The 21,686-nt window shown below is 29.7% G+C and overlaps 3 protein-coding genes across 9 annotated transcripts; all 3 read right to left on the reverse strand.

Moving 5' to 3' along the window:
- Positions 1 to 873: 873 nt before the first annotated feature.
- On the reverse strand, positions 874 to 5,749 carry LOC657491 (alpha-tocopherol transfer protein-like). Of its 6 annotated transcripts, none has more exons than XM_064356694.1 (10): positions 5,211 to 5,711; positions 3,903 to 3,993; positions 3,638 to 3,788; positions 3,275 to 3,576; positions 2,631 to 3,214; positions 2,262 to 2,466; positions 2,118 to 2,209; positions 1,912 to 2,062; positions 1,557 to 1,861; positions 874 to 1,506 (listed from the first exon to the last, which is right to left on the reverse strand). In XM_064356694.1, exons 6-10 carry the CDS (start codon positions 2,437 to 2,439, stop codon positions 1,312 to 1,314), a joined length of 921 nt encoding a protein of 306 aa, XP_064212764.1. In that variant the 5' UTR covers positions 2,440 to 2,466; positions 2,631 to 3,214; positions 3,275 to 3,576; positions 3,638 to 3,788; positions 3,903 to 3,993; positions 5,211 to 5,711; the 3' UTR covers positions 874 to 1,311. The 6 variants fall into 6 exon arrangements, with proteins under 6 accessions (XP_064212764.1, XP_064212761.1, XP_064212762.1 ...); XM_064356691.1 differs by having other exon boundaries at positions 3,899 to 3,993; XM_064356692.1 differs by having other exon boundaries at positions 2,631 to 3,233; positions 3,899 to 3,993.
- A 144-nt stretch (positions 5,750 to 5,893) lies between these two features.
- Positions 5,894 to 9,733, reverse strand: LOC657411 (clavesin-2). Its single transcript, XM_008195000.3, has 6 exons — positions 9,540 to 9,733; positions 8,770 to 8,916; positions 7,147 to 7,241; positions 6,947 to 7,097; positions 6,702 to 6,895; positions 5,894 to 6,653 (listed from the first exon to the last, which is right to left on the reverse strand). Exons 2-6 carry the CDS (start codon positions 8,909 to 8,911, stop codon positions 6,366 to 6,368), a joined length of 870 nt encoding a protein of 289 aa, XP_008193222.1. The 5' UTR covers positions 8,912 to 8,916; positions 9,540 to 9,733; the 3' UTR covers positions 5,894 to 6,365.
- Positions 9,734 to 11,227: 1,494 nt separating this feature from the next.
- On the reverse strand, positions 11,228 to 20,998 carry LOC657333 (alpha-tocopherol transfer protein-like). Of its 2 annotated transcripts, none has more exons than XM_008194998.3 (6): positions 20,851 to 20,998; positions 16,577 to 16,722; positions 12,265 to 12,359; positions 12,063 to 12,216; positions 11,751 to 11,944; positions 11,228 to 11,700 (listed from the first exon to the last, which is right to left on the reverse strand). In XM_008194998.3, the coding sequence occupies exons 2-6, from the start codon at positions 16,716 to 16,718 to the stop codon at positions 11,416 to 11,418; spliced, it is 870 nt and encodes a 289-aa protein (XP_008193220.1). In that variant the 5' UTR covers positions 16,719 to 16,722; positions 20,851 to 20,998; the 3' UTR covers positions 11,228 to 11,415. The 2 variants fall into 2 exon arrangements, with proteins under 2 accessions (XP_008193220.1, XP_968891.1); XM_963798.4 differs by lacking the exon at positions 20,851 to 20,998 and adding an exon at positions 17,179 to 17,335.
- Positions 20,999 to 21,686: the final 688 nt, after the last annotated feature.

Raw genomic sequence — 21,686 nt, forward strand, 5'->3', positions numbered from 1 at the left:
TTACTGTTTCAATTGGCTCTACTTGTTCAGATAGAGCTTCTTAAAATGTCTAAAATATTTTTGTGTTGGAAGTATTTCATCAACAAACTATAAAGTTAAGGTCAAAATATAGAAAACTAAAGGTTTATCATTCAGATTGTACAGCTTTTACTGAATTTTTAAAATATTTTCCAAAAATCAACTGGATATATTATTGAATTGTTCATTTGTAGTTAGCGCTTCGTACTTTACCGAATTCGTAAGGGAAAAAATTTATCCTACATACCTCACAGCTATAGAAACAAAGAGAAAGTTTTTTTTGTATTGGTCATATTTTTTAGTATTTATTAGTATTTCTAAGTCAGTGTTCTGCACTAGTGATACAAATTATAAATACTTCAGCTGTTGTGGCGACTTTTGAGTACCTTGTGCAGAAATCGTGCGCACCGAATTTCAGTAGATACTCGTACTTTGCTGTAAGATGTCGCATTTGTAAAGAAAATATATTTACCTTCAGGTATGTATACCTACCTAAAATCTCTCCCAATCAAAACAAAAATACACTTATGGAATATTTTAATTATTTAAGTTCTAAAATATGGAAAATGTTTTTTTTATATTTGACAATTTTTTATTTCTCACGGAATTTTTTTTTAGAAACTCTAAATAATAATGCTTCTGTATTTCTATTATGCTACTTTGTTTTGGCAAGTGTTATTTTTCTGGTGGCGTTCTGTCAATTAAGGGTAAACATTTTTTAAGGTTGTAGACAACTTTGCACATAAAATCGCCATCACACAGATGGGCTAGATGTGGAAACATTTTTAATTATATTTAATAGCCAATAAATTGACACTGTAGAACTGTTACGACAAAACAAAATAAAAAAAGATAAATGGTCAAAAAAATTTATTAATCAAAAACATTAATACAAAAAATTCGATTTTTTATTATCCAACACTTATTAAATGGGGAAAAGGGGATAGGTTCTGCATTCATTTACGGTAAACACTGTTTAGTTACTTCAAAAATACTCTCTATTATCTCATTGTGAGAATACGATTATACAGCTGTATTAAACTAATTTCTCAATGGAATTTACATAACAAAGTTATTTTCTCATATAATAAATTTGTGAAGCTTAACAATTTGTAGGTAACAGGCGTCCAAGCGTTAACAAAATAAATATAATACTTTTTACCCTATCACTAGGAGTATACCAAGAGCTACAATTATTTATAAAAATCCTTGAGCTTTCTAACGGCAAGCATGATTCAAAACTCTTGCTATAAACCCACAAGTTTGATTATTATTATTGCCAGTTGCAAAATTTTATTCGTCTGTCTCAGAATTGTCAATCTTGTATCCATATTTCATCAAGCCTTGAAAATACTCTTCCTCTGTAAGTAGATGCATATACCAGGACTTGTTATCAAAAAGGCCCGCATTGCCCCCATATTCAGATGGTAATATATCATTTGAGATAAAACCATGAAGAGCGTTTATGTCACTACCGTGTAAAAATATCTGAAAAAACGCTTCGTAAATTAGTTATTTATAAAATTTGTAACTAATACTCTTTTTCTGATTTTCTCTTTCACAAACGGTTTAAGCACAGCCATCACAGCATCGAAATAGAAAGGCTCGTTGACAATATGGAAGCCCTTAAATCTGAGAGGAAATGTTTCTTGGACTAATTCCACCATTTTCTTTGCGTAATACGGAGTAAAAAATTTCGCGTGTTGTAGACTTAACCCTGCCATGTCCAGGACTAAAACAATCCCAGCGACTTGCGTTTCCGGTTCACGAACGATTTGTTCAAGAGCCAAAATATTTGTACGAAAAATATCATCAATAGTAACAACATTAGAGTCGAAGTAATCTACAAAACAATTCTATAATTTCGTTTTTACGTAACTATGATTGGATTACCCATTCGAATTACATAAACTCTTCTTCCAAGTTGGTCCCTCTCTAGCAGCATATTCTGCGCTTGCAAATTAAAAACTTTCTCGCATTCAGAAGGTACTGGACAGGAAAATAATTCAGGACATTTTAATTTCATGAGGTAATATCTTTGCAGCTGAAAATGATTGTTTTAAAACCTCGGAGCCGCTTTTGCATTAATTGGAAATTACCATATGAAAAGCTTTTTTGCTATCAAATTTTCGAGCTCGCAAGAAGCGCAATAAAAACGCGCCATCATCTGGTATATTTAAATTGGTATCATCTGCAACAAAACTAACCATTTTTCATGTTTCTCAATTTTTCGATATGCTTACTTTGAACCATTTGACGTAAAGCAAACAGTTCCTGTTTCAAATTCTCAGGGGTCTCGTTTAATTCTTCTTCGGCCTGTTTCTTCCTTTCCGCACTTAGAGAAAATGATCCATTGGGATCTCCTACAGTGGCCAGTGATTGCCTAAGAGGTGAAACCGTAACAGAATTTTCGATGGGCATTGTTCAGCTCTGTGAGAATTTTTCCACCTAGAGTAACATTTACAATATCACATTTCTAAAATTAGAAGTCACACATAGCGTTAGGATTATAAAAAATAAATCAATGGTCCGTGATGTAGAATGCGAAAATGGGTTAAAGGAGAAGGAGTTAAAGCGTGATAAGACTCAAAATGCTAAGCTTTTTCACTTACCAGTTTTCAGGAGCTATTACAGCATAATATAATATACTTCGGTTTATCCTGAGCTTGATTTACTTTCACCGTCGCTTGATAAACACCGAATCGTGTTATTGACTTATCAGGAAACCCTCACAGGATGCGTTGCAGGATTGCGCAGAAAACTGAGTTACACTGCTAACTATTGAGTTATTAGCTGTTAAATTTGATATGATGGCTGATATATTGCCTCTCGTCAAAGAATAATAATGACATAAATGATGCAGTTATGCACGAAGCTATAAATTGGAAAACTAATTTAGAATAATTCGATCTACCATTATTTGTTAGAGTTTTCTATTTAGAATAAAGTGATAATAAAGAGATTTAATTAAACTAAAAACATTATTAATTTTTTATTACGTCAGTAGGTACTATGGCACTCATTAAATAACATTTCTGTAAGTTTTAAAGTTGTTAACTATCTGATCGTCCTTCTTAAAAAAATTTCTATAACACTCCTTGTAGTCTATTAGAGCTGAGCCCCTGTATTCAGGGGGCAGTTCATTAGGGTTGATATACTCATGAAGGGACTCCCAATCATCAAAATGAAATTTAATCTGTAATTAAAAGATAATTCTAATTTTTAAATATTACAATAAAATTGATACCCAACTTACCACCCTTTTGAGATGCTCGTTAACAAAAGGCCATATAATTTTAATAAGGCTGTTTGCCATAAAATTGGTGTTAACTACGTGAATTCTGTACTCTTTAATAGGCCATGTGTTAACTTTCCTCAAAAAAGTTCGTATCAAATGCGGTGTACACCATTTATACATTTTCCACGTTAAATTACTAATATCGACAATCACACACAGTCCTTTTTGTCTAAAATTGAGATCATCAGCTAGGAATTCCACCCAGCAATCATCGATGCTGATAACATCAGACAGTTCCATTTTACTTGGATCTAGATTTCCTGACAAAATGTAACAGCAGTAATAATCGTATAATAGAGTAGAAAAAATGCCATAATCTACCTATTTTTAGTATGTATATTTGTCGGCCATCTCGATCTTTATAAGGTGTTAAAATTCTAACATTTTTTTCGATTATATATTTCTTGCTTAAAGGGCCATCTTTAGTAAACCAATCTGGGCATTCGATCATGAATTCGTAATGTGCTATCATCTAAAACGAAATTTAAACCCGAATAAGAGCCACAACAGAGTATGTTTTACAAAAAATTTGCTAATAATGATCACATAATTAGTATTTATGGTTATATGCAACATACTTACTAACTTGAAAGCTTCTATCACATCAAAGGATGTTGTGTACAAAAATCTGAGTAAATAATCCTCATTATTTGGAACATATTTCAAGATATCGTTGCCTGCAAAGGTAGTAAAAATAATCTACATTATTATTTCACATAATTTCTCTGCTTAAAAAAAACTGACTTTAAAATTTATTAACTAAGTTAAATTAGAAAAAAAATATTAGGAAGAAGACACTAGACATTATTCTATTTTAAACTTGTATTGAAATCTTTTACTTTCTCGTATGGTTGTAGTAAAGCTTTGGCAGATAGTTAATACTTCGATCAACATGTGCAGTACTGTGTAGTAATAAGTCAGTTAAAGATTTTTCCATTCTGGATAAATATATTTGAACAAGAAATCAAATCAAGCTACGCATAGTTTTCCGATTTAATTGTTTATGATGTGTAGGATTTTTTTACAATCAATTCAGTTCTTGAAAATTTCAACTCAGTATTGAGTTGTTTAACCATCTTTGTTTTCATAGAGAGAAAGGTGGTTCTAGAGTCTCAGACAGTTATTTACTGTAAATGCTGCCTCTACTCTTGTGCTACTCTAGTCCTTAGGCTACTTTTGACTAGTATATTAATTAAAATTTTACTAGTTTAACACTCTAATTAGCAATTACATTCAAGTCCATAAGTCACAAAATAATGACGAAAATGGTAACCTTTGTAACCAATTAAGTTTAGAAAATTTGATAAATAAATGTCTCGGACGTTGCCTATGTTCTTGTGTATTTTAATCAAGAGAATTACAACAATGAATTAAAAAAACTGCACTTATGTAGATTTTGGTTTTTTTTGTAATTGGCTAAATATCAAATTGATCAAATTTATTACATTCAAGTATAGGAAAGACAATAAATTATTGTAAAAATGTACACACTAGGTGTATTTTTATTGTAATTATAGGTACAGTAATTGAATGTACTTGTCTTGAATTTAAATTATAGGTTTTGTATCAAATATGGGTAACTAAGACGAAGTTTTTCTATCTTTTATAGTCACAAAACAATTATAAGAATTGCAAATGGATTTAATTGCACTAATGTGTCATAAACTAATATGATAATTTTGAAGAACCATTATTATTAACTAAGTGCTTCCTACATCGGTTTTAAAGCTAATAAAATAAAGAAATGAAGAAATGCTTTATAAAAAAGTCCTTATAAAATTTTGCTTAATAATGACTTGTTTGCAATTACGAGTACAATAATAAACAATCGGATAGTGTAGAATAAAAGCGATTATTGTAAATATTTACTTTTACTATTATTTTTAAAACTTACCTTTCATAAGATTTCGTAGTTGTCCTACACATTTTTCTTTTTCTATCCTTTCGTCTTGCTCTACTTCTTCCATTATTAATCAAAAAAGCGACTAGACTAACTTCACTGTTACGTACAAAAGTAAACACTAAGCAATAATTATAAATCTTCCAGTGTGGAGTCACCCACACCTTGTGTGGCTAAATGCGTGCCTATGTACATCCAAAATCTCTTTTCCAAGGTTATTGGTTGAATATCAAAACAATTAAGGCTATTGAAAACAACACACCTGCACGGATCTTATTAATGATTGCTATTTATGGTTTTTAACCAGTTTCATCGACACTGCACTTTGTAATTCAAAAATACTGAACAACTCGGTACCAGTTGTATTAAATAATTTTTAAGTGACCACTATTTCAGAATATTAACCATTTTCTGTATGAAACTATCATTCAAGTCGGACCTTGAATAAATAAAGTGTGGAGTCGATTTGTATTCAGTTATGTGAATGATCTCGACAGTTACCTCCGTAGGTTTGAGTTGTTAGTTCGTTGACATTAATTAAAAAGAAAAGTGATGTAAAGATACATATTACCTTTACGATTTCAGATTAAAAAAAAATAACACCCTGAAATGGTGAAAATGTCTTTAAAGCTCCACGTACTTTTGAGACATATGGGTATCAAATAAAACAAACAAAGTATTACTAAAAAATATATTTCAACAAATCAAAAAAATATTCCTGAGACCTAACTAGTGCTCCATTTATTAGACAACTTTTGATTATTAAAGCACTAACCACTGAATGTTCACTTGAAACTAAACGATTTAAATTACAGTAAGACTGAAATAAGCTATGTTAGATGTAGGTTTAGGGCCGTCTTAGAAATCTTGTATCAACTGATAACAGAAGGGAGTACGACAAAAATAAGGAAAATTAACTAGTTGTGTATATTAAAAATTTACGGAATTGTTCTATACTTTCAGTCTATAACAAACTTTGTTTAAAATTCACTGAATCAGAGGACAAATAATATTGAAGTTTATTTTTCGTAATTGTAGTTAATGGCTGATAAACGAGTTCTGAGACGGCCTGAAATACCAGTCAGTCTCAATTACTGGGCTTGCACGTTAACCATGTAAAAAGATGAGATCAGTTTTTACTTAAACACATTAACTCGTTTTATAACCTAATAGAGAAATTTCTTTGGCCACCGTCTCATTTTTCTTTACTCCCTCAAGCCATTCCTTACAATCGTATTCTGGCTGACTTCCCCTGTATGTCACAGGCAGGTGTTTAGGGTCCACATGCTTGTGCAAACTTTCCATATCACTTCCATGAAAGAACACTCTTTCGATCATTTTTTCATGCAAGAACGGTTTGAAAATGTTGAAAATGATCTCAAACGCCCATGAGTTATGCACAACATGTAATGCTTCCAATCTAATTGGCATGGATGTCTTAAATAGAATTTAAGCTGGAATTGATTTAACAAAACAGAAACTTACAGCTGCTATTTGTAAAATTTTACGAGCGACGCTTGGCGTCAGATATAAAGCTTGTTGAACAGTAAAGTTGTTAAAATCTAATATAACCACAGCTCCAACGATCTGGTTTCTTGCCTCAAGTGCACCCAATTCTCCTATCAGTTTACTGGCAGCCAGAAATTCGTCGATTGTGATAGCTGATGGAACCCACTTACCTTAAACGTAATAATAGTTTGGTGTGAAGCTGGAAATATTTGAACGCTTACCCCACTTGTACACTATAATGTTTCGTCCTTTCTGATCCTTGTATGGGAGAACACGAATTAAATCGTACTCCAAAATTTTGTCCAGAAGGTCGATACCGACACCTTCATGGAAGTTAAGATTCTCTTCTCTAAATTCGTGATAATTTATAAACTAATATTTAATTTAAGTTAACGGTTGGTGGTTTTGTTTGATAACTTACTAGTTTGTATGCAGACTCTACACCAAATTTTCGGCTTCTTAGAAAACGTAATAGAAATGCATCATCGGTTCTCACAGGAGTGCACTCACCTCTGGCTGGAAGTTAAATTGAGAAACATTTTGACTTAATCTAGTTTCAAGGTGATAGTAAATTATTGTGGAAAAAATATGTATTTAAATAATTTTAAAAAATTATGTTGCAGCAGATTTATTATAATTGTGATCCCCTACCATAAACATGACTGAAGATTCTAAATTTTTGAATTACTTTAAAATTTAAATCCTCAGTGAACAAACACAATAATTATGTGGATGACCACCTCGACTAGACCTGAATTTCATAGACATTAAAACACAATCATTAAAAAAACGGAAGCAAAAAAGTACGTTCTGAAATTACCTCTAATTTTTGGACTAAATTATAACCACAGTTAATAAAAAATATGACAAATGATGAACTACTGTAAACTGTTTACAATATTAGCTGGCCAGTGACCCTATACCAACTTAAAAAAATTATTCTGGAAATTTCCAATAACCTGTTACTGCAACAATTTGAAAAAAGATAGACACTTGAAGAAAAAAATAGTGTACCTATTCATTTGCAAAGAAATCAAATGTTTTTAGAATTTTTTACAAAGTGTAAAGAATATTTTGACTTTTATAGTCTCACAATAAAAGATTATAATTTTAGTAAGTAGTATGTGTAATGTTCGTAAAACGATTAAAGTTTAAATCAAATGATTTTTTTCCTAAAGACTTTAATAATAAGTGATAATCTGATAATGATGTAAATACAGTCCCATAATTGTAGTGGAAATTTTACTCATTTGAAATTATAATGAGGTAAACTGTCGAACACCAAGTTAGTATATGCAAAAATGTTTTGATGTAAACAATTTTGTATTTTAATATAAATGTACATTTCTTCTGCACAACAGATAAATTCAGATAAAATATTTAATACTGCATGAGAATAACCACTCAGATTATACACATATACACATGACATGACAATAACTGGTGTTCAAGTTGTCTCGATAAAAAAACACTCAGTAAATGCCACTCAAATTTGTCTTTTGTTCGTAAGTGTAATGAACTCTGTCATGATTTTGAAACTAGTGATTCCTTTGATAAGATAATAAAAATCTTAATCTGTGTGATTGGAAGAATTCCTCGTGGAAATTTCGAGCACTCGACTTTGTTGCTAGCAAGAGAAAAAATTTAAATCAAAACATTCATTATGTAAAACAGGCGCACAGGTTGAATCATTAGATTTGCCTTCAGGGTACATTCTTCGGATCGCGAGCATTTGTTGAGAATGATTTTTCTTAGAAATGTCATTTAATTGTGAAAAAACAAGGAAATCATCAAGGACGAAACCTTGACTTTCAAAAATGGGGAATGGAAATGTGTTTTTTTTTATTTAACCATAAAAGTGAGTTATAAACACAATTTTTAAATTAACGTATATTGAATACTGATAAATTAGAGGTCAATTTTTTGTGAACGTAGGCATAGGTGCATTTATTAACAGAATTTCTAATATTACTAATATTTGTTATTATCTCTATTAGTACTACAATGTAGGACAGTATCCGAATAAGAAAAATAAAAAACTTACAGTAAATCATTTCTCTCAATTCGTCTATGAGTTGACATTTTGTATCTGGATCTTCGTTAATATGTTCCTTAGCCCAATCTAACAAGTCCTGGGAAGGTTCCCCTAGTTCTAACTCTCGTACAACTTCAACGTGAGCTGGCATTCTTTCTGAAACGAGTAATATGTACTGAGTGCAAACAAAATTGTAAATCGTACAAAAGCAAAAGTGCGTACTTCGAAGATAATAATTTCATAGTTAAAAAAATAAATGTTTGGAAGGTCAGACATAAGTAGTCGATAACGATTGATAAAGTTTCTTAAATATTTAAAATTATTTGTTTACAAACTTTATGCAAAAATATGTGTATTTATTTTGGATTTTAAGTACACATAACTGTGTACAACTGATTTAAAATTGGCACTTAAGTGCTTTAGTTAAATAAAAAGTAAAACAAAAAACTCCTAACACAAATGGATTTCAAATATGATTTTGAGATAAGTTAAGATCCAGATAGAATGTTTTAACGTAAAAAAATACCTATAGGGAAATAGGCTTCTGATGTACACTGTTTCGCTCAAAAGTTTTTGAATCATTCTGTATAAAACGGAAATATAATTAAATAAACTTAAACCAGATTAACTTATCAGTTCGCGTCTTTATTTAGGACAATGTCAAAAGGCTGATAAGTTTATATTTTTCGTCACAATACAAATAAAAATAAAAAAATAAATCGACACTGAATATTACGTTTAAAATCTTTTGGTTAATTCAGAGAAAAATGCCACTTTACCTCAAAGTCACTGAAACTAAACAACACTTGTTCTTCACCACTAACTCCACCGTCACAATAACTCTAACAGTTTAGTGATTCATGCATGATTAGCGCAATTAAGAACCACAATTTATATAGGTCTGTAGGATTTTTATTACACTTTTAGGTATAGGTAATTTTATGTTTTGCCTTTACGATATACCTCTTTCGACCGACAGTTGCTCCCACTACCAAATTTTACAGCAAGGTGATTTTGTAGCGTGACCACTTTTTTCAATAATTTTAACAATAGGAAAAAATAAGTTGTCTTTAAATTTGCTTCAGCAATTTGACAGGTTTTTCTGTTAGTTTTTTTTGTTCATTAATACACTAAATTTCAACCAAACATTTACTTACCTTGAATTCGGCTGCAGTCTATTATCAATTAAAAAACGGTTTCCGAGTTGAAAAAAGTTTTATTTCGAATCAAGACTTGAACCTTAAACCTTCTAATTTATTTTGATTCACATTATTTACATTTATAATTGATTGAAGTTTCGTATTTTTTTATTTCTCGTGGCTGCAGATGTTACTAAAAAGATAGTTTAGATATTTCTAATTATTTTTTTATTCTTCCTTGATCAGAACCAAATATTTTAGAAGTTTAGATAAAAAATGTATCTCCAATCAGGGATCAAACCCTAAACTTTTTTTAGAAGTCATGCTAGAGATTAGTGCCTTACGACATGAGGCAGAGGTACCTGTTTTTACTACACTGAAATGTGAAATTAAATTTGTTAACTTTTAAATACCACTTAGGACAGTAGAACAAGTTAAAAATCTACGCTTTTTTATGGACAAATTAAACCCAGTTTTAAAAAACTGGAAGAATTTTATTATAAAAAAATTGCAATAATATTTTTTTAATGTAGTTTTTTACATTACACGCTCATACTATAAAAATTTGGGATAACGCTAAAGCATCAAATTGAAGTGAGTTAGAAACCCTATCAAGTTTGTTTTTTGGACACAAAAATTTGCACTAAAACTTGAAATACCCTGTATAAACATTTTTTTAATAATAAAAATAATTCTTTTCGCACTGTTTCAAAATTTTTGAAAATTAAATATTTATTTCTTCTTGACACGTGACGTTTTGCTGGCGTGTTCTTCGAATAATGTACGTACAAGATCTTGTGAATCTTTTATTTAAAATAACTTAGTATCTTCTACAGGTAACAACAAAATTATAAAAGATTAAAGATAATTTGACTATTCTTTATTCAGAAACAAATAATACATTTGTCGTAATAATTTTTAATGCAGCTTAGCCTATTTAAGGATGATTTATTTCCAATAATTTCTGAGATATTTTGTACCTACTTAAAGTGTAACTAAGGTGGTAGCCTTAAATTTATAGATGTAACTGATTGTGTCCACAGTAATGTAATAAAAAATAGTTATAAATAAATATAAAGTGACAACACACTATTGATTTTTTTGTCTATACTATAATGTATACTGTGAAGATTTTATTGTGCTGAACATTGGTTCATTATTACACATTAGCTCATTATTACGAATTGACCTAAAACTATTACAATTAATACACGTATCACATACTTGTGTAGATAATTATGTGAATGTATCAGAAAATTTTTGTTAAAAAAAATTTTTAGTCCTTGCTTTTGGTGATGTTCGTGTCCCAGAAAATAAACAAATTTAAAGAATGGTTATACGTTTATTAATAAGTAGAAAAATTAAAATTAAATTGTACATTGCTTCAGAATACCTACTAAATAAGATGCTATCTATAAAATCATTGGTCAAAATAACCAACGTGTTAAGTACAAGATCTCTAAATCAGCCTTACGACACCTATTGGAATTTATTGTTCTAATTACTACAAACATTACTACACTTTATATCCCAATGATTTCAATTCTTCGATAATAGTTTTGTCTTTGCGAAAACCCCTTATCCAGTCGCGATAGTCATAAAAGGGTTGGCACCCCCCGTATTTCTGTGGCAGATTTTTGGGGTCCACATGCTTATGCAAGCTCTCCATATCAGTTCCGTGAAAATAGAGCCTTTCCATCATTTTCCCCCGTAGCAAAGGCTTGAAAAAGTTGAAAAACATCTCAAAGGCCCACGAATTGTTCACGATATGCATTGCTTCTAATCGCATGGGATGTGAGGTCTTAAAAAATAATTGAAACATGTATGTAACCACGAATGGTAACACGTTACCACAGCCACTTGAACAACCTTCCGAGCAACTGATGGTGTCATATGCAAAGCATGTTGCATAGTTATGTTCTCGCAGTCTATGATACAAATTCCTCCTAAAATTTGGGCCCTTTCCTCCAATATCGCTAGCTCTAGGATTAGCTGAGTGGCTGCTAAAATCTCATCGATTGTCACGGATTCTGGAATCCAATTACCTTAAAAAGAATTAGTTGAAGACTACCTGTAATTTTCTCTTTTGTGATAATTTCTACCAATTAGCGTCATGCAATGCTTGTAAAAGAACTGAAGCATTTTTTATTCAGCATAACTCACCGAGCTTATACAAAAGAATCCTTTTTCCTGTCTGGTCTCTATACGGTGGAACGATGATCAAATCGTTGTCGCCGATCTTCTCCAAAAGCTCGAAGCCAACGCCATGGATGTAGGCGGAGTTTTCGTCTCTCAAGTCGTCGTGATAATTGAGAAACTAGGAATTTTTTGAGTGAAAACTTAAAACATAAGCGGAAAAGCTTACAAGTTTGTATGCGGATTCCAATACGAATTTTCGGCTTCTTAAAAAACGCAGCAAAAACGAATCATCAATCCTGACAGGAGTGCATTCACCTCTGGCTGGAAAAAAATTGAAGCTGAAGAACGTTATGTGATTCTAAAGCTATGCATTAAATTGCTTACAAGAGAAAGAAAAATGATTGATGTTTCAAACATGGAAGTAAAAACGATAGAATGCGGGAAAAACTGGTGTTTAACATAACTTAAATTGCTTTTAAACACATTTTTTCATCCACACGGCAATAGTGTAGTTGATATTATGTCAGTAACAATTTATTACCTGAATTGGTTATGAAGCTTAATTATAAATACCAAACATAGCGTTTAATAAGGCTTTCATCGCGATACAGAATTATAGAGTTGTAAGATGGTTTATTATATTGAAAGGGTAATAAAATAACTCTTATTTCAATTTTTACACATGGTGCAGTTTATAGATAATCAATTAGCAATAACGATTTCACTTTCTTACTAAGAAATGGCATTTGTTACAATCTATTGTGAGATATTTTTTCAATTTTGCGTAAAACACTTCCGGCATTTTTCAGATAGAGTAGTTGTACTCTTACTAACAAACGTTTCTTCATTTATATTTATATAACTGTGGGCAAAAGTAAACATTAAACCTATTTTTGAAAACGAGAAATACAAGAATTTTACATTCTGACCTACAATACCAAAAATTAATTTCAAGCTTGACGTGATAATATTGTATCTTATACAGTTTACAGAATATTTTAGAGCATAATTCAACATCACTTTAATGGCTTTTAGCACGATTTAATTATTCTCAAAAGTATAAAAAATACAATAAAAACGTAGGTACATGATTTATATTAACTACGACACGCGTAAGGTATGATGGAATCTTTCCTTGATGACAACTTTGTATAAACATCCATGTATTTAAACAGGTGTAAACGTATCTATTAGTAGCAGATGCTGTCGATATTTCCTGTTCTTGAGTTAATCTTGATGGTTTTTACTTCTGTAATCACAGGCGACATTACTTCCTGCCACATAGCACTCGCTGGATAATTGCAACTCATATCACTAATAAGTATTAGTGTTAATAATAAGACGTGAAAATAAAAGTCTCCTTATTTTTGTCCCCACATTTCAAAGTAATTAACATTTGTCCACTCATAATTAAAGTTGATCCATTTCTAATTAAAATAATTCTTGTTCCTCTTGCTTGTTCTATGAATCAGACAGATAACTAATCCATTTGAGTACATTATCGTTATTAATAACATTTTAACATTAATTAATTTCCAATCGAATCAATAGTTATATTAGTAATTACTGTTTTTATTTGTTGCGGTTGTAAACTTCTTTAGCAATTAGATTTGCACTGTGTGGCTATTAAATTAATAAACCTGTCCTGTGACGTTAAGAATGAGGAGAAACGGAGAAGTGTAAGAAATTAAAGGCATTTGTAAAATTTGTATCATCTGTAGACTATTACGTAACTATACGAACTTTCCTAGCATTTATTTCATAATTTGACTTAATAAAAAAGTAATTTCTGTTAATTAGAAGTAACTAATAATCCAAATTAAGGTAGGACATTTCCTATTTATCCAAATTCAATAAAATTTGTTGGCTTTTCCTAGACGTTAATTCGGGTTTTTGCAAAAATATTTTTAATTTGTTAGGTAATATATATAATAATTATGGACTAATGAAGCGACCAGTGAGCACAAGTAATACGAGTATTTTTATTTTTTATTTATTTATTTATTTATGTAGTTTTATGTAAAAACCTTCGAATTTGGATTTTATTTTCGAAACGTGGTCAAGAAATGGAGAATATTTATTTATCTTTTAAGTGGTTAACAATATCACACGATCACGCCTAAAGACAGAATGACGTAACATAGAACGCATCAGCTTTTTAGTATAGACATATTAATTTTGTCTGTACTTTCTACCAAATTACTATTACGATAAAACTTTGACCTTAGTTTCCACTAAAAGAATTTTAATAAACTTTTCCAGTTTACTTAAACAGAGAAAGAATAAGTTATTTTGAAACTCTAATTATGTTTAGTCTAAAAAAAATTAGACCAACCGTTAACTAATTGTGTTACTAGAGCCACAACATATAATTTAGTTTATTCGATAATAAAATTATTGGTAAAATAAATAATATGTGAACCAATTTAATTTTTTGTTGATTCAAAAAAATTAAATTAATTTAGAACAAAAATACTAAAGCAACAACTCTTGTTGATTTAGGTTTAGAAACCCGATATTATATTTTACAAAACTTTATTGTAAATATACTTGTAAATCTAAGTTTAGACAGAGGTGTGTGAAAGAAAAATCAACCATTTTTTTAATTTTGAGCCTTTTATGACCTTCAAATGAAACACCTTGTACATTGTCTTATTCTGTAAATAATTACTCGCATGTTTAAAAAAATGTTTATTACTTGATGACACTTGTACTCAAGCAGTCTTTTTTAAGCAAATTGTATTTTAATGAAAGCGAATTAATAAGCCATTAAATGCACTCCATTAATGAATATCAGAAACTAATTATTGCATAAAAGTAGTAAATTCACGTATTTTGAAATATTGATTTTGTAATTGCATAGCAATTCAAGCTGATTATCCAGTAGCAGAGCCTTTATTTTCTTGAGATAATTTATTATTTATTGTGCTTGCTGTTTGCTTCATTTGCATTATTAACAATATCGCTATCAAATTCATTCACGATTCGCTTACTTATTCATTTATTCTGCCAAATGTTTTTATATAATATACGGATAGAGTGTAATAAAGTCAAAAATACTTGTATGCTGTGTGTTTTTACAACAATTACTTAATTTCGTAAACCTAGCGCGAAATTGTATATTTTTATTTCGGTTTTGTACATTATCTAACAAAATAATTAATTCGCTCTGGTTGCAATGTTTACATCAAACGTTTATTTTTATTATAAAATTCTTGGGTATAAGTATTTCACCTGTAGTAAAAAGTTTCCACTCGAGTAACGGCACCATGACAAGTGTTATTTAAAACACATTATATTCCGTAACCTATTTTGTCTTTTGGCATAAAGCGACACTTTCATTTCGCTTCAAGTCCCCATTGTCGTTTTTTGTTCACTGTTTACTATAAATCTTTTACATTGGAAAATAATTTAACTTTAATTACATATTTATGGTGATTGGTAAAAATCGGCTTGGCCCCGTTTTATTAGATTTATGTACAGATAAAATTGATAACATGAAACGTTTATGCAGTAACTGCATTTAAGAATTTATGTTTCCTTACTATTTTTAATTTCTTTTGAAAAAGTTGAAACTGAAAGTGAAACCTTTGTATCTATTACGCTTAAAAATGGGAATGTCCTGCAGTTCATTAATTACCCAATTACGTCCGTCGACGCAAATGTAAAAATAAATTAAGTGGACAAAGTTCCAGTTGAAAAATCTGAATAACGTGCAAATTGTGTTTTTTCTAATTGCTTTCCGGATTTTATTACATACGCGTTCACACTTTTACTGCAATAAATCATTTTTTAACGGTGCGAGTTAATTCATAGGATTACGTTAAAAATATTATTAATTAACTTTCTTTCAAGGGTATTTGCAATTTCCATTCAGGTTTCAAACTAGTTTTTTCATTTCGTCCAATGTGTAATTATTGTACTTTTATTTCAACAGTTTTCACGTTTGGTTAGCTATCAGCTGTAAACACATACAGATTTAAAAGTGAGATTTCAGATTACTCATAATTAGGTAACGGTTTCCTTTCATAAAACAGGTCCGTTATTTTGGAGCTGGTATTCCGTGGCCCGGAAAGTATTTCGCCAGTCCAATAGAAAAAATTATTCATTTCACTACTTTTCTCCGAGGTTACTAATCACACATTAACATAATTAGAATGTAGAGGTATACAATTTTAAGACTTTGTTATGTTTTACAATTTTGTTTAGCTACTAGACCTTACCCAACGATTCTTCACTTGTATAATTTTAATTTTTTTCAACCGGAAGATTAAAGAGAAACCGTGTGCGTGCTAGAATTTTTTTTTGTACGTTTAAAAATGAAATAAGTATAGTAATCTGAAAGACACAGGCTGAGACCAGACGCACCCAAAGAAAGTCTTGTCGGCTGTCTCTTGCCAATTTTGAGATAATTTCGGCCATCATCAATCAAATTTAAATGTCACATTTATTACAATCAGTAACAAATAAAAACTTTATGTTATTTGCTTACCGTACGATAAACAAGAAAATGAAAGTTTCGTTTTCAAGACACTTACAATAAATCATCTCTCTAAAATCATCTAAGATTTGACATCTCGTGTTTGGATCCTCTCGAATGTTTTCTTCGGCCCAACACAACAACTCCTTGGAGGGTTCCCCTAGGTCCAGCGCAGATTTCACTTCGACGTGAGTGGGCATTTTTCTGATGAAACGATTAACACAGCAATAAATGATAAGTACAAAGAGAACTTGCAAATCTAACTTTAATTACTGCCAAGAAGCAGTGCTGACGTTAACTTGATGAATTATGTGTTGGTCAAGTAAAGTACTATGTACTAGAAAACTGGTACCGTTTAATTAAATTTATTGCATATATCACGTAATATTTAATTACATAGAATTTCGTGTCACCACAAATTAGGGTAATATATTATGACTATTTTTAGCAAAGTAAGGATTTAAACTATAAGTATTTTTAATTTTTGTGCAAAATTGTACGGATTTGTCCATTTTCTGAATTGCGTATTTTGAAAATTGTTTAAACTCTATCACATTATTGTTTTACAAAAAATGGCAATTCGCAAAAAAGACAAAATTTTACAAAATTTCTAATTCATAAAATGTGAATAATGAGAGTCAAAAATTGTTATGAGTTTACCTTTAATAATATAAATGAGCAGCGTCTTCACAAGTTATGTTCACTGTCACTGCGGTGGTAATTAAATGGTATCAAAGCATCGTGAGCGCGACTAAGTACTGAACTGTGAGTGAAATCGAACATTTAGGACTTTATTACTGCTTAGCACAACTCAACAACCAATAGACAGTTGTTGTTCCAGCAAGTAATTTTTTTAATAACTAGAAATATCGAGTGCATCCCGTTAACAATACTTACTCAACACTATTAATATTGGTCTAATGATAGATTTATGATGTGTATTAATTATTACAAGTGTCACAACACTAATTATTTTGTTTTGTGTCCTTAATATCTTTTGTTATTAATATTATTACAATTTTATTGCATATGCACGATTCAAAATATAAAAAAGAAAACCAATTGAGCAATTGTGTTTTAATAACAATTACAATAAAAAATTGTCGGTGATTTTCAGCGGTTTCTAAATTTTCTATTTGATAAATTGGCTTCAATACATTATGATGGATGGATTTTAGATTCAGTTTTGTTATGAATTATTTGTTATAGATTGTGAACTTATGTAGTTTAACAATAGCTAGTAATTATTGTGAAAGAGTCGGAACCTATAATAAGTAAGTTGTAATTTGTCGTTCAATTCCATTATATATTTTAGAGAAATTAAAGTAAGTGGTTTTTATTTATAATAAAATAATAACGAGTAGTGTGTACTCTATAAATTGAAATACTTATATTAAATAAGAGTAATAAAAAGATAACCTACATATTATTTATAATCGTTGAAAATATTATTAACAATTAAAAAAGTTACCCGTATTATAATACATGATAAGAGACCACTGTTAGCTGTGTTCACGAATAAAGTACAAATTGTTGAATTATAGAAAAATATGTGCATTTTAGTTTTGAAAAACTTATAAAATGACAATTTTTCGATTCAGATAATTGTTTTGAAGAGCTAATCTTACATTTTTGTTGGTCAAATAGTTGATCAAACTGAAATTTCTTTACCGACTAAAACACTTAAAACGTCATAGAAAATGTAAACATTCCCATAAGGTAAAATGATTTATTTGTAGATATATCTAGGTATATCTTTGGTTTCTACCGAAGTTTCTACAATTTATTCAGCACTTTGGTATTATTATTATTATTCATATTATTATTCATATTATTATTATTATTATTATTATTATTATTATTATTATTATTATTATTATTATTATTATTATTATTATTATTATTATCACGAACTTTATAATTATAACACATGCCTATCCCGAAAAACATAAAGGTACTAATGTTTATATAAAAACTGTTCGTCATCATTCTCTGCAGTGATCTTATGATCTAATGTTGTTATTACAATTTTTACTACAGAAAACAGATATGCTTCTAATTGTGAAAATAATTGTTTCTGGCTGCTTTAATAAAAAATAAATATCAGAGTCCAAAAGAGATACGCAAAAGGATTTTATAATAAACTTTCATTTGTATAATAACGGGAAAATAGCATGGCATAACAGAAATTCGTAGTACCATTAACGCGACTAAACTGAAAAGACAAATTAATACTGTAGGTACTCGTAATGGGGATTTAAATAAATGCAAAAATTAGTATTTTATTGTTCATTACAATTATCCACACGCGAGTGAATATTTTTATTCAGTCTTCACACTTCCTTGTGTCAAGAAGCGAAACTAAACAAACACCTAAAGATATAGAAATTAGAGCTGAAATTCCGGAACGTGCAAATTTTTATTATTTGTTACTGACAAGAACTAAGCAAATAGATATTCATTTCATTTCACTTGTAATTATAATTTTTTACCACTGTTACAGTCTGTCTACATTCTTTGAAGTAGAACACAAGGAAAGTAATTAAATTAAAACACTATGTTTCTTTGTACCTAGCTTTTGACCATTTACCTAATGATCCGGTTCTGTCCAAGTGAGGACTCGAAAAATTTCCTCTAGTACTAAAGGTTGTCAACACATTAATCTGTTACATATTTTTTTAATAATTGTTATTAAAAGAAGTCGCTCTTGTCTAGTAAAATTTTACTTAGTTGGATATTTTATTATATATTATGCAAAAAAAGGTGGAACGTGTCTGTATAACTGACTCAGCATCCAAAAAAGTTTGCTACCTACTTCTTACATTAATGTCTTATTTTAGATGCTAGTGTAATTAAGGTTTTTGCAGCAATAATTTATCTAAACTAGTAGTTAAAATACGAGCTATAGACAGACTAACGTAATTAGGAAAATATAGATTACGAGTATTAGATAGTACCACCTCTATTTAAAAATGATTCAAAGCTTTAATTTCGGGTGTTAATATTCTTTTATTTATTTTATTTTATTACAAACAAAAACGCTGGAGTTTTAGATAGGGACTACTTAGAAGACTTGGAGAAATAGACTGAGTTCCGTATAAAACCCGGACATGCATCCTTATCGCGCATCGAAATTTCTCGGGTTTCATGACGATTCTTGAGTAAGTTATTTTGACATAATAAATTTCTTGCTTCTTTCTATTGTTATTGTTAATACCATAAATTGTAGGTTAAACTCTTAAGATGTGTCTCCATGGTGTCTTGTGTGAAAATAATAATATAGCAGCTTTATTAAAACGCATTTATTTGATCAATCAGAATTTATTATTATCTCAACTGCTTAAAACTTTAATTAAACTAGAAAATAAAAATTTCATGATTTCTAGTGTTATTCTAGAATCAACGATTCTTAAATAAGGTTTTGTTGTTGCTAATTTTTTAATTTTTATTTAATCAATTGTTATTTGCGACTGGCGACATTTGTTACTGTATTTGTTGCCTAAAACAACATTTAAACACTGCATGTTTTTGAAAAACATAGGAAATAATACGCGTCGACTTAAAATCTATTAATTTATTAATCGATTCATTAATTTTTCAATTATAAGAAATTATAGAATAAAAAAAATTGCATACATGTAGAACAATATAGTTTTAAATTTAAACTAATCTAACATTTATTAGCACACGTTGAATTCCTGGTGATTATTAATTAGTTTTTGAGGTACAGTAAAAATATACCTCACTTAGCAAACTCATAATACTCGTAATCTACGTAATTACATGAATTTTAAAAACATTTTTTACGTTTTGTTATCATATGATCTGAATTTAGAATAATTTTTGAATTTAAAATTTGAAATTTGATCTTACAAAAAAAACTATTTATTTATTTGTGGCAGACAATTTTTTGGAATTCCCTGTATACATAAACATATAGTTTGACTTCTCCGACTGATGTTATTGCTAATTTAATGTATGCCGACAAAATTATTCCAACGATAAATTGGACCCTTTTAGGTCTTCTAACAATATTAAGTACATCTATTAAAAAGCCAAAAGTTAGCTACGGATACGTTTGCATAGTTTTTTAAATCGTTAAAACCGCAATTGATTTCTCTCAACGTATTTTTATTTGAAAAAAATAACCACTACCCAATTCTATAGTTAAACGTGTTATACTTACAGTTATATGAATTATGATATTTTATATAAATGCAAGCAAAAATTATCGACATTGCAATTAAATGTTTGAACAGGAGATAACTAATTATAATTATACTGAACCTGCAGGTGGAAAGGTATACAACCAATTTACTGTATCAGACGTACATTTTGCGAGTATGTGATTATAGCACCGTAAAATCTTTTTTCGAAAAACGTCACTAAAGTTACATAAAATCGACAGCAAAGAGTTGAGAATATGCACTAAATAGTTTCATTATTATTATTATACATTTTTGTGTGTCCACTGACCGCTTCGGTCAAATTCGGAAAATCTTCGTGATGAGCTCGAAATGCAATTTTAATAATTTATTCAAAAAAATACTGGTTTAAAAACAATACAGGATGCATAAAATTGGCTCACCACCTCCATGGTATGTTACTGAAAGCATGTGTGTTTATAGATTAAGGAAAAAAGATTGAAATAATTTCTGTTTATAAAAGAGTGTAGGATTTTAAATAGGTTCTAAAATTAATTATTTCTATGAAATTTCTGAAAAGCACCAATTTTTATCTATTCAGGCAACCAGTAAAACTAGTAAATTTTTTTTCTGGAAAGAAGAGGAAAACTTTTAATACTTACAACGATCTCACATTTATAGACAGATTGTACGTAGATACTAATATTTTAAATATTATGAAGTTACAAACTTACTTTGTTAATGTTAACTTTTTCAGTTGATATTATGTTTTAAGGTTTTCAAATTTCACGTCACATAATGATGAATAATTTGTCTTGAATCTCTAAAAGTTTTTTGGAATAAAAGAAACTAATATTAAAAAATTAAGTTTTGTAAATCTGATAAATCAGAGTATTTGTATTACTTACTTCCTTGGAATTACAAGTGTCTCTTGTTTATACACAGATATATTCTTAACTTTACAAATAAAGTGAAAGACATTCATATTTTATAAATGTTCGGGGTTGGAACACCTGTTATGTT

This window comes from Tribolium castaneum, chromosome 5, assembly GCF_031307605.1.
Source record: "Tribolium castaneum strain GA2 chromosome 5, icTriCast1.1, whole genome shotgun sequence".
NCBI classification, from domain to species: Eukaryota; Metazoa; Arthropoda; class Insecta; order Coleoptera; family Tenebrionidae; genus Tribolium; species Tribolium castaneum.

Coding starts and splice junctions, on each gene's coding strand:
- LOC657333 (XM_008194998.3), bottom strand. CDS start 16,718: ATGCCCACTCACGTCGAAGTGAAATCTGCGCTGGACCTAGGGGAACCC. Junction 12,217..12,264: donor TGGAATCCGCATACAAACTT/GTAAGCTTTTCC, acceptor AAAAATTCCTAG/TTTCTCAATTATCACGACGA. Junction 11,945..12,062: donor GATTCTTTTGTATAAGCTCG/GTGAGTTATGCT, acceptor ATTCTTTTTAAG/GTAATTGGATTCCAGAATCC.
- LOC657491 (XM_015980061.2), bottom strand. CDS start 2,439: ATGCCCATCGAAAATTCTGTTACGGTTTCACCTCTTAGGCAATCACTG. Junction 1,862..1,911: donor AGTTTATGTAATTCGAATGG/GTAATCCAATCA, acceptor ATTGTTTTGTAG/ATTACTTCGACTCTAATGTT. Junction 1,507..1,556: donor AAGAGAAAATCAGAAAAAGA/GTATTAGTTACA, acceptor GCGTTTTTTCAG/ATATTTTTACACGGTAGTGA.
- LOC657411 (XM_008195000.3), bottom strand. CDS start 8,911: ATGCCAGCTCACGTTGAAGTTGTACGAGAGTTAGAACTAGGGGAACCT. Junction 6,896..6,946: donor CATTATAGTGTACAAGTGGG/GTAAGCGTTCAA, acceptor ATTACGTTTAAG/GTAAGTGGGTTCCATCAGCT. Junction 6,654..6,701: donor AAATTTTACAAATAGCAGCT/GTAAGTTTCTGT, acceptor ATTCTATTTAAG/ACATCCATGCCAATTAGATT.